Genomic DNA, 15374 nt, shown 5'->3' with positions numbered 1-15374 from the left:
AAATATATACATATACACACACACATACATTGATACAAAACTAAAATTTTGGTCCCCTATGTTAGAACAAGGTTTTCTTGAAGTATTGATCTGCTCTTAGTAAAATTTGCAAGAGGTTTTGACTTAATTCTTAAATCTGTTTCTTTAAATTTTCAACCATCTTCTGAACTGCAGCTTTTCCCCATTTTTCAGTCTCCATTTAATTTCTCTAATTTCAGGTTAAAAATGCTATATTCTTCATTTAGAATGACAATTTCATTTCTCGAGGTAGAATTTTCCTCTTGAAGTTTTTCAGATTCACATTTCAGCAGTTCAACTTCTACTGTCTTGCTGCATATGATTTGCAGGTCAAATCACTGCCTTCTGCTCACCCTCTTTCTCCCCTTAAGAAGGTATATATTTTTGCTTGTCTGGGGTGAATTCTCTCTCTTAACTTTTCCATCATCTCCTGTAACTTTTTTTCTCCAGTTCTAACTCTGCTGTTAAGGCCTAACACTGAAATATTCTGTATTGAAGGCTTAGAAAAGCAATGTTTTACTCCTAATTCTGTACGTGGCCTTTCTTGATGTGTCTCAATTGTTCTGTGTAACCAGAAAATTTCCCATGCTTTTACTGAGAGCCATGTATAGTTAGTTGATCCTTGAACAACATGGGTTTGAACTGCCCGGGTCCACTTATACGTAGTTTTTTCCAAACACAAATTTAAAATACAGTATTCTTGGAATATATATACCCACCCTTGTATGTGTGTGTGTGTATATACACACACACAGAGGGCCGATTTTTCATATCTGTAGTTTCTGCAGGGCCAACTGTGTTACTTGAGTATGCCTGGATTTCGGTATCTGCAGGCAGTCCTGGAACCAAGCCCTTGTGGATACTGAGGGACAACTGTATTCCCCTGCTCAAAGTACTAGTTTTCTTTTTTACATTCTTCTATAATGTGTTGCATACCTACAACCTCAGACACACTGTTCCTGTGTCTGAATAAATTCAAGTACTTTTTCATCAGATTTGATTTCCAGGTTATCTAAATAAGCTTCCCATAAGGAGAACCAATCATACTCCAACAGGTTTTTCTTACCTTTTGGCAACTGACTTAAAGAGTTTACATTTATCAAGATAATTTCTTGTGTTGTCTTTATTAGGTTTTTAGATTACTTAGGAAAACTGACCTCTGAAAGGGTTAAGGTTTTTTTTTTATACATCCATGTAACTTTCTATATTGCTTTTCAAGTCTTTGATTATCACTCTGGTTAAATGAATGACTATTAATTCATAGTAGTCTATGATCATTCTGATCAAGTGTTTTGAATATTTTGATATTTTTAGCAAGCTTCCCCAGGATAAAATTCAAAATTAAGTCTTCTTGACTTCGAACTAACTTTGGAATGTTCCAGAGGGCCTCAGAACTTTTCAGAGGTTTATAAAAGAGAGATATTGAACTAAATCAGGCTTATTTGAGATGTTAAATTGTATGGAAAGCACTGTCAAATAAATGATGCTAGATCTTCTTTCAATTACATTTGTGGGTATGTTATTAATATGAATGTTCCAAAATTATATAAAATTCTTAAAAATCTAGTATGTCATCAATCATAATTCTGTTTACTATGTTATAAACCACAAATACAACCAAATTTCCTTGTCAATTTGTGGTTATCATAGACTTTCATCAGATTCTTAACCATAGCTATTCTAAGTCTCTTCATTCACAGTTTTGATTCTTCTTTAATAGAATTTGCGATCAGATTCGTGGAAAAGACTCTAAATAAGTACTCTTAAATAAAGGTTTCTAATAACTTTAAGGTTAATGAACTAAATAAAATTTTTTTAGAATTGTAATGAAGACACTGATGAATTCGTGAAACAACTAATCAAGATCAAGCAGAACAAAAATTAATTACATAAGATTAAGAACTGACGAAGATAATCCTTTTATGACTTTTATCTGAAACATTATTGGTTTATTTTAAATATTTATTATTTAAATATTTTGTTTTCCAGATTTTGAGGAAACTTTTTCTCTTAAGCTATCTATAGTTCACAGCAATTTGGTAAAGTATACTTCTGTGGACAAAGGTGGAAACATTTACTTTTTATCCCTACTTGATTCCTCTAAACTATCTGTGAATATTCTTATTTTTTTATGGCAATATGGTTATTAGCATAAGTTCGGTAAGAATTTGTTCTCTCTTTATAACAGTATACAATTGGAAACATTGGTTATATTACCAAAGCCTTGTCTGGAAATATCAAATATTTGAGAATGTGCATAGAATGCCTGACTTGAAGGGTTCCCAGCCTTACAGTAAGTGAAAACTGCTACTTCTTGGCAGGTTCAGGACCCTCAGGACTGTAGGTAAAATCTAAAGACTGCCTTGGTTTTCCTTCCAAGCCTCAAGAGGTTTTTAAATCTGAGATTCCTATGTAATCAATCGCTATCTTTACTGCACTTATATATATATAATCAGACCAAAATTGATGAAACTAAACTTGTTTTACAAATTAGTCTTACTCTGATGTTCTTTGATAAAAATCAGGACTACTTGTAGAGAGAAAAGTTGTATTTCCAAAGGAAAGCTGTAACACACCAGCTATTACTTGCTCTGTCACCCAGGCTGGAGTGCAGTGATGCAATCATAGCTCACTGTAGCCTCAAATTCCTGGGCTTGAGCAATCTTCCTGCCTCTGCCCCCTGAGCAGCTGGGGCTACAGGCACATGGCACCATGCCTGGCTCCATGCCTAGCTCATTTTTTAATTTTTTGTAGAGACGGGGTTTTGCTATGCTGCCCAGGCTGGTCTTGAATTCCTGGGCTCAAGCAATCCTTCTGCCTCGGCCTCCCAAAGTGCTGGGATTACAGATGTGAGCTACCGTGCCTGGTCCTCCTGTGCATTGTTTTTAAATTCTTGTTGTATACCTGTAGACTGGAGTAGATTCTGAATTATTCTAGAGATCTCCACTGTAACTTTCTTCCATAGAATTATTACAAATGGGAATGACTCTGTTCCTGAAGCCGTAAATTGAAACGAAATGAATTTTAAGGGACAAGTCTCATGTCTGATGTATGAGTCACACAGAAAGTTCACCAAACCACCTGATGCCATAACCAGAGACATTCAAACTACAAACCAGGATGAGAAGTTGACATTTTCACATTGTAAAGAGCTTTTCCCAAGCTCTCTAAAGTGTGATATTATGATATGGAACAAGACTCCATATTATAATGAGACTCCTACCACTCTTAATGCCTGCCTTTTTCATTGGCAGGATAATGGTATAATAGAAATTTCACAATTAGTAGCTGCTGCTGGTAATCTGACAGAAACAGACTTAAGAGATCCTGTTTAGTTCACCTAGTGGGTGACTTTGTCAACATCTGTAATACAACTGTTACTCACTCTGCTTTAATTCAACCCAGTCATGGGATACTGGATGATAAAATTACCCTATCTTATCTATTGGTTAAATAAGGAAATGTCTATGCTACTGCTAATAGTATATGCTATTCCTGGATAAATTCCTCTGGGAAAGTTAAGACCCATATACACAAAATAAGAAAACAGGCTGCATGGTTACAACAGGTCTCATCTAATTCCCTGTGGTCACTGGTCATTTGATTTATTCAATTAGTTGCCTTTAAGCCTAGGTTAATGGCTCAAAACTACTGTGCAAACTGAGATTATCATTTACTTTGTATTTTCCTTTTTAAACTTTCTACCTAAAAATTGAACAAAAATGTTCAATTTCTGCAGAAGTACAACTCCTAACAGAATAATGCTGGCCCAGCACTTTGAGATGATAGCAAACGCCTATGAAACAGGCAAAACTGAACTTAACAATGGACTCCAGGTAAACTTAGCCTGAGAGCCACTCCCTCCAAATCTTCCTTGTTGCTCAAATGTGGCTGAAAGGATTTTGACAATGACTCCTAGTCGCCAATCACTCCCTTTGACATGGGACCAGACCAATAACCCAAGACAGGTCCATCCTAGCACTGAGGGACAGACATCAAAACCTAACTACAGGTTGACTGATCGGTGATGCTTTTGGAGAAAGATCTTGATCAAAAAGGGGAAATGTAAATGTTGTCAGAGTCAAAACAGAGTCATTTGTGTTGAAAACTCTGACAAATAGAGATAGGAAAGGTCATGAAGAGAGGGTTCTCATGCATAAATGCCTGATAATAAGAACCATCACAAAAGACTCTGTAAAAACCACAACTTTACACAAAGGCCATCAAAACCTTACATAAAAAAACATTTCTGTGAGGACATTTGCCCAGCAATTGCCTATCCAACCTTGGACTGTTACCATTGTTAATCTTTGTAGCCAAGGATAACTATCTCAAAACAATTATCCTCCTCCTTTTTCCTTTAAAAACTTTTGTCTTCCTTTACCTCCCTGAATACACATATACTGTATTATGACTCACATACACCCACTGCAATGCCCATTACTGAAAATATCATTTTCTTTTACGGAGTCTCCTTCTTTAATTTAGGGTGACGTAAGTATGACAACAAGAAATTATAATGGAAAAGAGTGATAGAATTGACTACATAAAAATTTAAAACTTCTATAAAGAAAATTACACCATACGTAACCTAATCATCTGTACCCCCATAACATGCTGAAATAAAAAAAAAAGAAAAGAAAATTAACTAAAATCAAAAGTTGAAAGAAAACCGTAACATGTATGACATGAGAAGCTGTATTAGTTTCCTAGTATAAATTACCACAAACTAGGTGGCTTTAAACAACAGAAATTTATCCTCTCACAGTTCTGTAGGCTAGAAGTCTGAAACCAAGGTTTCTACAGGGCCATGTTCTTTTGAAAGCTCTAGGGGAGAATCTGTTTCATGCTTTTTCCTTAGCTCTGGTGATATCAGCATTCCTCGGTGTTCCTAGGCTTACAGTTGTATAACTCCAATTTCTGCCTCTGTTGTTACATGGCGTTCCCCTGTGTCTTCCCGTTGTCTTCTTATAAGAATAGTCATATTGGATTAAGGGTCCACCCTACTCTGTATGATCTCATCTTCACTGATTACATCTGCCAATGACCCTATTTTTATTAATAAATAAGGTCACATTCTGAGGTAGTGGAGGTTAGGACTTCAGCACATCTTTTGGAGGGACATACTTCAACCCATAACAGAGTTTTAAATATATAAGTAGAATTGATAGACTTGTAAGAAATATTATAACACCCCAATAGAAAAATGGGCAAGGGACAAGAATAGGGAATTTGCACACACACACTATATATATCTCAAACAAACATAAGCAAGATGTCCAGCTCTACTACATGCGAGCATACTCCCTGATCTCCAACCTCCCTAGCCACTCCTCCTCCCTTGCCGGCACCTGGGCTAAGCACTGTGTGTGCTCTTGGGCTAGGTCCTGGATGCTCTTCTTGTAGACTCAGCCTGGATGATTTTATCCAGGCCAATGACTTTACTATAACCTATGTGCTAATGAGACCAAATTTGTATCTCTAGTCAGGACTTTTCCCTTGGCCTCCAAACAGTATAAATGTCATACCTGGTATCTCCAGTTGGCTATCCCACAAGCATCATAAGTTTTACATCTTCAACATAGAACTTCTGAATCTTTCCTCCAACCCTGTTCCTGCCAAGTCGTCTTCATTTCAATCAATGACACCAACATGCATTCAGTTGCTCAGGCCAGAAACCGGGCATCCTTCTTCTTAATTCCTTCTTTTCCCTTGTTATCCACATCCCAGTTATCAGGACCTACTGATTTTACTTACTAAATATCTACCACAACCCTCCACTCTCCCAGTCTGTACCTCTACTCTAGCCTGAGCCACAATTATCTCTGGCCTGGATTACTGCAGCAACCTTCTAACCAATCTTCCTAATTCCACTCTTGGCCCCTTACAATAGGGTGGCGACGCTTCTGGTTTGTTTGGAATCTGACACCCTCCCATGTAGCACCCCCATTCATTTGCAAAATGATTCCTACTTGGATGATAAATTATATGGTCTCTCTACTTTTCACTCTTTTCTTTTCACAGTAGCTAAAGTCATCTTTTAAAAATGTATTATAAATCAAAACATGTCACTGCCCTGCTTAAACTCTTCAAATATTTCTTACTGCATTATGATAATATCCGAAGTCCTTATTGTGGTCTACCAGGCCCTATAATCTAACCCACCTACCTCTCATCTCTTCTGACTCTGCCTTTCTTCAATCATTACATTCCAGCCACACTGGCTTTCTGTTCTGCTCATTCCCACCTCTGAGTCTTTGGTTTTGCTGTTCTCTTTGCTGCTACCTTATCCCTCTAGATCTTTTCATTAACAAGTTTGTTCTGTCACTCTGTTCTCAGATCACATATTAACTCTTCAGAGAGGCCTTCTGTGAAAACACAACCTAATGCTCCCATCCCCACCCAAGTTACTCTCTACTGTATTTTTCACTTATTTGTTGGTTTGTCTACTGCCTATCTTTCCCCAACAGAATATAGTTCCTTTGTCATCTTGTTCACCTCTGGCCCCCAGAGTCAGAGCATGTGCTGAATAAATATTTATTAAATAAATGAATCACAAAGAAAAAAATTAAAACTATGGTTCAAATCAGCAAAGATTAAAAGAACAAAAAACCCCTTATTTTTCTTCCTAACACTGTGTATTATCACCTGACATTACATTTATGTGGTTGTTTACTGCTTGTCTCCCCTCACTAAAATAAAAACTCCACAAGGGCAGGGACGTGGTTTTGTTCACAGATGTATTCCTAGCACCTATAAGAGTGTCTGGTATATAGTAAATGTTCAATAAATATTTATTGAATAAAGTAACAATACCTAGGGATGACTAGTTAGTGGAGAAAGGGATATGACTGATCATGCATTATTGGCAAGAATATAATTAGTGCACAATTTCTGTAGAAAATGTGGCAAGAGTTGACTTTTGAACAACACAGGTTTGAACTGCATGGGTCCACTTATATGCAGATTTTTTTCAATAAATAAATTAGAAAATATTTCGGAGGTTTGTGACAATTTGAAAAAACCCACTAATGAACTGTGTAGCCTAGAAATATTGAAAAAATTAAGAAAAAGTTAGGTGTGTCATGAATGTATAAAATATATGTAAATACAAGTCTACTTTATCATTTACTACCATAAAATATACATTAATCTATTATAAAAAGTTAAAATTTATCAAAACTTGCTCATGCTAACACAGACAATACATGGTGACATTTGTAGTCAAAATAAAATGTAAAGATGCAGTATTAAATAACTGCATAAAATTAACTGTAGTACATACTGTACTATAATAATTTCATAGACACCTCCTGCTGCTATTGTGGTAAGCTCAACTATTGCAAGTATCCACTTAAAACACTTGTGAAGGCTAATCATCTCAGCATGAGCAGTTCATCCCTCTAGGAAACTGCATCACAGTTGTGATGTTATGATATTAATATACATTGGTTTTCATCCGTGGTTCCTGTGAAGTTTCCTAACTCCCATAGTCCTTGTTATAATGTTGTGGCACTTTAGGCCTCAGGAGATAGAATCTCTCTCTTTGACCTTCTCCTGTCTTCTTTTCAATCTGACTGTGGGTCAAAAGACCCTCATTCCAGAGGAGGTCCTGCCCCATACTCTGGAGGAAGGTATACTATTAATACAAAGAGGGGCCGGGAAGAATCTGAACAGACAGGCCTTGCTGTGTTTAGATCGTGTGCTTTTTGTCTAGTCACATTTCTACATGGTTGTCAATCATGCCTATGTAATGAAGCCTCCATAAAAACCCAAGGTGACCGGGTTCAGAGAGCTTCTGCATAGCTGAACATGAAGACGTTCCTGGAGGGTGGCATGCCCAGGGGGGCTCGGAAGCTTCATACCCCTTTCCCCAAACCTTGCCCTACGCATCTCTTCAGTTGCATCCTTTGTAATATCCATTATAACAAATCGGTAAACATTTTTCCTGAGTTCTGTGACCTGCTCCAGTAAATTAATTGAAGCCAAAGAGGGAGAGAGGGTCATGGGAACCCAAACTTGAAGCCGGTTGGTCAGAAGCCCTAGAGGCCTAGACTTGCGACTGGTATCTGGGCGTGGGAGCCCCGTCATGGGGACTGAGCCCTCACCCTGTGGGATCTTATACTGTCTTCAGGTAGATAGTGTCAGAATTGAATTAGAGGATACCCAGCTGGTGTCTGCTGCTTGGGATGTGGGGAAAAATCCCACATTTGGTCACAGAAGTCCTCTTCTGTGTTGATTGTTGTGGAATTTAGAGGAAAGCACGGGTTAGGGAGTGTTTTTCCCAAAGCAACAGTAAAAAATAATCTTTTTTTACTTCACAGCTCTTTTGTATTTTTCATCATGTTTAGTGCAATACTGTAAACCCTGAATAACACCAGGGGACTCATACAAAGTGCCACTAGTGATGCTGGAAGCGCTCCTAAGAAGCAAAGTCATGACACTACAAGAAAAAGTTGAATTGCCTGACATGTGCCACAGATTGAGGTTTGCAACTGCAGTTGCTCACCATTTCAGACAGACGATTCATCTTGTAAACAGACAATGTAAACTAACAGTATTGATAAACACAGTATAGTACTGTAAATGTATTTTCTCTTCCTTATTTTAATAACTCTTACATAACACATATATCACACAAAATATGTATTAATCGACTATTTATAGTATTGGTAAGGCCTCCAGTCAACAGTAGGCTATTAGTAGTTAAGTTTTTGGGGAATTAAAAGTTATATAATTTGCTGGGCAGGTGGCTCATGCCTATGATCCTAACACTTTGTGAGGCCGAGGTGGGAGAATTGCTTGAAGCCAGGAGTTCTCGCTGGGCAACAGTGAGACCTTGCCTCTATAAAAAATTAAAAAATTAGCCAGGCATGGTGGTGTGTGACTGTAGTCCCAGCTACCGAGGAGGCTAAGGCGGGAGGATCACATGAGTCCAGGAGTTTGAGATTGCAGTGAGCTATGATGATGCCACTGTACTCTAGCCTGAGGAACAGAGAGAGCCTGTCTCAAAAAAAAAAAAAAATTTACACGTGAATTTTAGATTATGTGAGGGGTTGGCACCCCTAATCCCCCAAGTTGTTCAAGGGTCAATTGTATATATCAAAAACCGTGAAAGCGGGCACACCTTTTGACTCAGCAATCTCAATTCTAAGAGGAACTTATCCTAAACAAATGAACAAGGGTACAAAGATTATTTTTGAGGGAATTTCTCATTGGGTTGTTTATAATAGAGGAAACTTAGAAACTAAGGCACGATATCTATTAACAGGAGATCATAAATACAATTATAAATTTGTACAAGGAAGTATTAATACATTAAAAATATTGATGAAGATATGTATTTATTGGTATGGAAAGAGATCCAAAATATATTAACAGAAAAAGGCAAGCTAAAACACCCTACATGTTTAGCAAGACTTCATTTTTGCAAAAACATGTATGGGAGACATACAGGTATGTATGAATGCACATGTGCATTTATTGGTAAAAGTTTAGACAGACATAAAAATACTAATACTGGTTATCTTTGGATGGTAAGATTAAGGGCAATTTAAATTTTCTTCCTTATACATTTACAAAGTTTTTTATAATTAGGTCAACCAAAATTAACTATCTGAAAATGTTGTGCTTTCATAAACAAACCAACCAACCAATCAACCCAAAGCAGACATATTTCATCAACTCAATGAAGACTAAAGCTCAGGTTAAGAACTAGGAGTTCAGAAATGTCAACAGTATTAGATATGGCCTTCTTTTTTCCTGAATTCACGCAAGTTATTTCCCCTTAGTCAATATTAATAAAACAGAAAAAATATATGTAAGTTGTTTCTTTAATTTCATTGCCTGCCAAGCTTGAGAAGGTCAGGCCTGGCTTAGAAGCAACACAAAGAGCAGCAAAAGCTATCATTTATGCTGGACATTTTCTTTGCCTTGCCTCATTAAAAACCTTGTAACAATCCTGCTAGGTAGGTGTTAATGTTCTCATGCTCAAAAGTTGAGAGGAGACAGAACTTGCCAAAGCTCAAATAGTTGCTATATGGGGGATCTTCATTTGAACAGAGGTCTCTCTGACTTCAGAGCCTTCAGGAAAAGATAGAGAAAGGCGCTTTAGGCTTTATAACCTTGCAAGTCTCTCAATGCCTCTCATCTTTTACGTGGTTATCCACCACCTTTATCTAATTTGCAAGAAACATAATAGGAGAACAAACTTGGAGCTTTTAGAGAGTTGCAGTAAATATCCAGAGAAGCAAGATTTAAACTGGGTACTGCTCTCTGGAACTTGCCCTTTATTTCTAGGCAACTGAAAAGGCTCAAGATCAAAATGCTTGGGTGAGTGGTCTTGGGGAGGGGAACAGAATACACCTATGTATGTGTGTGAAGGGCCACAACAGACTGGGATAAGGATGACATCTGTCCAGTAAAGAAGGAAGCTGGACCAGGATGAGGGGGAATGGACAACACCTAGGAGGAAAGGAAGCAAGGTAGGACGGACAAAGTTAAAGGGGGACTGAGAGAAGGGCCAACAGAAAAGAAGGAACTAGGAGAAAAGGCAGTTCTGAGTTATTCTGGAGTATTTTTTCCTCCCACCTTTTTTCTCTCTGTACTCTTTTTCCTTGATGATCTCAGTCACTATTACGCCTTCACTCCTTTTCAGTTGAAAGATTGCCAAATCTCCCGACTTTTCTCCAGAGTTTAACTCCTCCAAGCCAGCCACATCCACCTGCATTTCCTATCAGCACTTAAGTCCAACAGGTCCAACCTGAATTTGGCATCTCCTCTACCCTGAGCCTGCTCCTACTGTTATACTCACCGTTACTTATCAAACATCCATCTGAACCTGCTCTTTCTCTCCCATTCCTTCAATCATTCTTTCATCCAACAAATATTTATTGTGGATCTATTATGTCCTACACACTCCACCACAGCACTAAGTATATCCAGTCACTTCATGAAGTCAGGTCATTTCTATCTTGAAAATCTCTTGTCTGTCCACCTTGTTAGCTGCCCAACTCAACTAGAGGTGTACTGAGAATCCCTCAAGCAAGAATCCCTCTTGCTTGAACATATAATACTGCATGTGGCATACCGTTCATTCTACAGGGATCATCTAGCACTTGGCACTGTACCTGGAACACTGAAGGGGCAGTAAACTCGCTGAAAAGGAAACCGGGGCAGCAGAAGCTAGGAGACTTGTCTTGAAGGAGTACGTGCATGTGAAGCATGTTTGCCTTAAACCGTATCAACTATCCACACAACATCAGCTTGACAATTCTTTTATTTCTGGGGTGTGGCTTTGGCAGGCTGGGGAGATTGTTGGAGGTCTTCTGATGGAAAGCTGTCCACCTCCGACCTCTTGAGTAGGTTACTCAATAACCACTTGTCGCATATATCACTTTATGACAGGGACCACCGATGTTGCGTTCTCCGTTGTATCCCTAGCCCCTAGAACATCTGGTCCATAGTAGGAGATCAATAAATAATCTGTGGAGGATTCTTGAAAGGCAGGGACCATAGACGTTTTATTCCCCCCCTCAGGAAAGACAAAGATGAAGAGGCCTGAGGGCAAAGAAACAGTGCACGACGTTACCCTCCCTATTCTCTCAAGGCGTGGTACACGGGAAATGTTTGCTGAGCAAGACAAATCGCCCTCCTGCACAACTCCAAACTCGGCCCCCGGCAGCCAGGCCTTGGAGAACAGCCACCACATGGCCCAGGCCCGCGCTTCCCTCCCTCCCAGCCTGGGCTCCTGTTACCTCCCCGCACACATCTGTGCCCACCACAGGCCAAACAATTACACGCTCCCGCGCTCCAGCCCCGAGGTCCAGGTTGGGGCTGCGGCCCGGCCCCCCAGGACACCCACCCCCGCCAAAGCTCTGGGGACGCCCGCGGCCCCGGCCTGAGACCGCCGCCGCCCGGGACTCCGGCAGGCCCCGCACCAGGCGCCCCGGCCGTCGTCCATGTGCTCGCCCGCCGGCCGCTTTCCAGCCGCAGCTCGCGCGGGCTGAAGGGATTAAGCCGGGGAGGCCCGGCCGGGCCCTGCCGCGCTCCTCCGGCCCGAGAGAGGCCGGGAAGGCTTAAGGCGGGAAGACGCCGCAGCTGTGAGGCGCCAAGGGGCGAGCGGCGGCGGCGCCAGGGGCGGCGGGCCCTGCCGAGGGTCGCGAAGACGCAAGACCCCAGGCGAGGCGACGCTCCGGCCGCGGCCGGGCTCGGCGAGCGGCGGCTCAGTCACTCACCACGGTCCGGCGGGGCAGCGCGCCGGGGGTCCGGGTCAGGGCCCGGCGGAGCCTCCGCGCCCGGCCCGAGCGGGTCCCTCCGGAGCTCTCGGAGCCGCTGTCGTCCGAGATCACGATAAAGTCCTCCATGGCTACGGGACCCGGCCGAGCCAGCGCGCGAGCGGCCGGCAAGCCAGACGGCGGCGGCGACTTCGGTTCCTGCAGCCGAAGCGGTGGCGGCGGCGGTAACCCAGGCCATCACCCCGCCGGCCCCGCCCCTTCCCGCCCCGCGCCCCGCCCCCTCCGGCCCCGCCCCGTCCCGCCCGCCGGCGTGAGGCCGCCGGGTCAGGGCCGAGCTCTCCGTGCTTGGCGGCTCCCGAAGGGAAGAGAAGGAGAAAGGAGTCGCGGCCGGCTTGGGCCGGTGTTTGGGGCGTGCGAGACGCTGAGACACTGAGGCTTCCCCACCGGCTTCCAACTGACGAAAGTGTGAAGGGAGGTGTGGCCAACCCTCCCTGGCCCAGGTGTGAACCGGCCTCTCTCACTGAGCGGGCCTTGACTGACTGACCGAGAGAGGGGTCCCTCGAGGGTGGCCGACCTGGCCTCTGAGTGACTAGGTAGAGGGGTCCCCAACTGACAGACTTGCTGACAGACTGGCTGACTGAGGGTGGGTGGCCCGGCTTCTGGTAGAGGTAGGGGAGAGAGACCCCACTTCTCTGTGCACATGTGCAAGGATATCTGTAGGATAAATTCCTACAAGTGGAATTATTGGGTCAAAGGCCATGCTTTTGTTATTGTTTTTTTCTTTTTTTTTGAAACAGAGTCTCACTCTGTTGCCTGGGCTAGAGTGAGTGCTGTGGCGTCATCCTAGCTCACAGCAACGTCACACTCCTGGGCTCAAGCGATCCTTCTGCCTCAGCCTCCCGAGTAGCTGGGACTACAGGCATGCGCCACCATGCCCAGCTAATTTTTTCTATATATTTTTAGTTGTCCGATTAATTTCTTTCTGTTTTTAGTAGAGACGGGATCTCGCTCTTGCTCGGGCTGATCTCGAACTCCTGAGCTCAAACAATCCGCCCGCCTCGGCCTCCCAGAGTGCTAGGATTACAGGCGTGAGCCACTGCGGCCCTTTGTTATTGTTTTGATAAATGATGTCAAACGACCCTTCTAAATTGTACCAGTTTGCAGTTGCACTGACAATGTATGTCTCTCAGGAATTTAAATTGTGAGATTTAGAGAGTTGTTCAGTTGGTAGCAGGATTAGAAGCTGAAAAAGTGCACAAAGAGCAGCCACGAGGAAGCAGAGGCCACGAATAAGCAGAGGTTATAAAGATGAAAAAAGATATCCCCAAAAGAGGAAGCGGTAGATAGTTGGCTGGTTGGTTGGTTGGTTGTAGGGCAGGAACATTAAAATCAAAACAACTACTAGTACAATAAATGTGGGGTATTGACAAAATTCTGCTGCTCAGGCTCCAACAAATTTGCAAAATATGTTAAGAGAGCCAAAGAAAAATGTGTTTTTCTTTGGGGGATTTGTTCTTCAAGGAATGGTTATCAGATGCTCTCTAACACTGCCTAATGCGGTGGTTCTGAAATTCCAGTGAGCAACAGAATCACCCAGAAGGCCTGCTAAAACACAGATTGCTGGGCTACACACCAGAGTTTCTGATTGAGAAGCTGAATTTGGGGGCTTGGACCCTCCAAATTTGCATTTCCAGCAAGTTGGAATGATGCTGATGCTGCTAGTCTGGGGATCACACCCTGAGAACCACTGGTCTGGTGCACAGAGAGTTTATGGCCCACAGATTTCAGATGTTCTGGTCCCCAGTGCGTGAAATCATCCTTGTTGTGAAAGGATTCATTGTCTCCACCTAATGCCATTTAAACATTTAGTTTGTTTAACTCCCTGCTTTTTGAAACACTGTCTTCTCTAGGCTTCTGTGCCTCTGTACTTCTCTTACCACTTTTTTTAGTTTCCTTTGCTGATGATTCCTATTCCTCTACTGCTTAAATCTTGATGTCCCTCAGAGTTCTGACATGGGCCACCTTCACACACTGTACCTTCTCTCTGTACAATCTCAACTATTTCCGTGGCTTCAATGATCATTTATATGCCAGTGACCCCCACGAGTTTATCTCCAGCCCAGCCCTGTCCTTAAAGCTCTGGTTTATATATCCAAATACAAATGTTTATTGAAGCTCTTAGGCATCTCAAGTTGAATATGTCTAAAACTGAGCTCACCCCTGCTACCCTCTGCAACCCTGCATATAATCTTTCGCTCAAAAAAGCCTACTTTCCTTCTGTGTCCCCTGTCTTATGAGTGAGGGTACCACCAGCCAGCAATTGCTCAAATGAGAAACCTCAGTATTGTGCTTGATTTCTGCCTTTCCTTCATCAAGTCCTACTTATTTTACCTCCTAAATATCTCTTGTATCCCTTCACTTCTTTTGGCCTCTACTGTTACGATTCTAGCCAAGCTAAGATCACCTCTGGCCCAGTCTACTGTCGTAGCTTCCTGTTTAGCCTTTCTGAATCTACTCTTGTCCTTTTTCATTCCTTTCTCTGCATTCAGCCAAAGTGATCTTTAAGATCATCTCCTTCAGTGGCTTCCTAACAACACATAGGAAGCCTTTTAGTCAGCTTGAGCTGCCATAACAAAATACCATAGACTTGCTGGCTTAAACAAGAGAAATTTCTTTTCTCACAGTTCTGGAGGCTGGGAAGTCTAAGAGCAAGATGCTGGCCAGTTTGGTTCTGGTGAGGGCTGCTCTCTCCTTGGGTTGCAGATGGCCAACTTGTCACTGTGTTCTCACATGGCATTTCCTCAGTGCTTGCACACAGGGAGAGATTCTCTCCCTTTTCCTCTTCTTACAAGGCCACTAATCCCATCATTAGAGCGCCACCCTCATTACCTAATCTAGCTCTAATTACCTTCCAAAGGCCCCATCTCTAAATAGCATCACATTGAGGGTTAGGACTTCAATGTATGAATTTTGGGGGAATACAAACATTCAGTCCCATAACACTATAAACTTCTAAATATAAAGATAAATATGAATTTATATGTATTCTTCTAGATCACATAAAAATATATATAGTAAATACATTAAATGCATATAAATTTAAAGGTAAATCTAGGCTCT

General features: G+C 41.8%; 1 protein-coding gene across 1 annotated transcript in view; it reads right to left on the bottom strand.

Annotated features, from left to right (window-relative positions):
• Positions 1 to 12492, bottom strand: part of SIMC1 (SUMO-interacting motifs containing 1) — an 84967-nt gene extending 72475 nt beyond the window's left edge. The window contains exons 1-2 of the mRNA XM_012659475.1: positions 12255 to 12492; positions 11775 to 12094 (exon numbers count right to left, since the gene is read on the bottom strand). Of these exons, the coding sequence (XP_012514929.1) occupies positions 11775 to 12094; positions 12255 to 12492 (558 nt within the window). The remainder of the gene's footprint in view (positions 1 to 11774; positions 12095 to 12254) is intronic.
• Positions 12493 to 15374: the final 2882 nt, after the last annotated feature.

This window comes from Propithecus coquereli, unplaced genomic scaffold, assembly GCF_000956105.1.
Source record: "Propithecus coquereli isolate 6110/MARCELLA unplaced genomic scaffold, Pcoq_1.0 Scaffold619, whole genome shotgun sequence".
Classification (NCBI taxonomy): Eukaryota; Metazoa; Chordata; class Mammalia; order Primates; family Indriidae; genus Propithecus; species Propithecus coquereli.
This window is presented reverse-complemented; position numbering and strand designations above follow the sequence as displayed.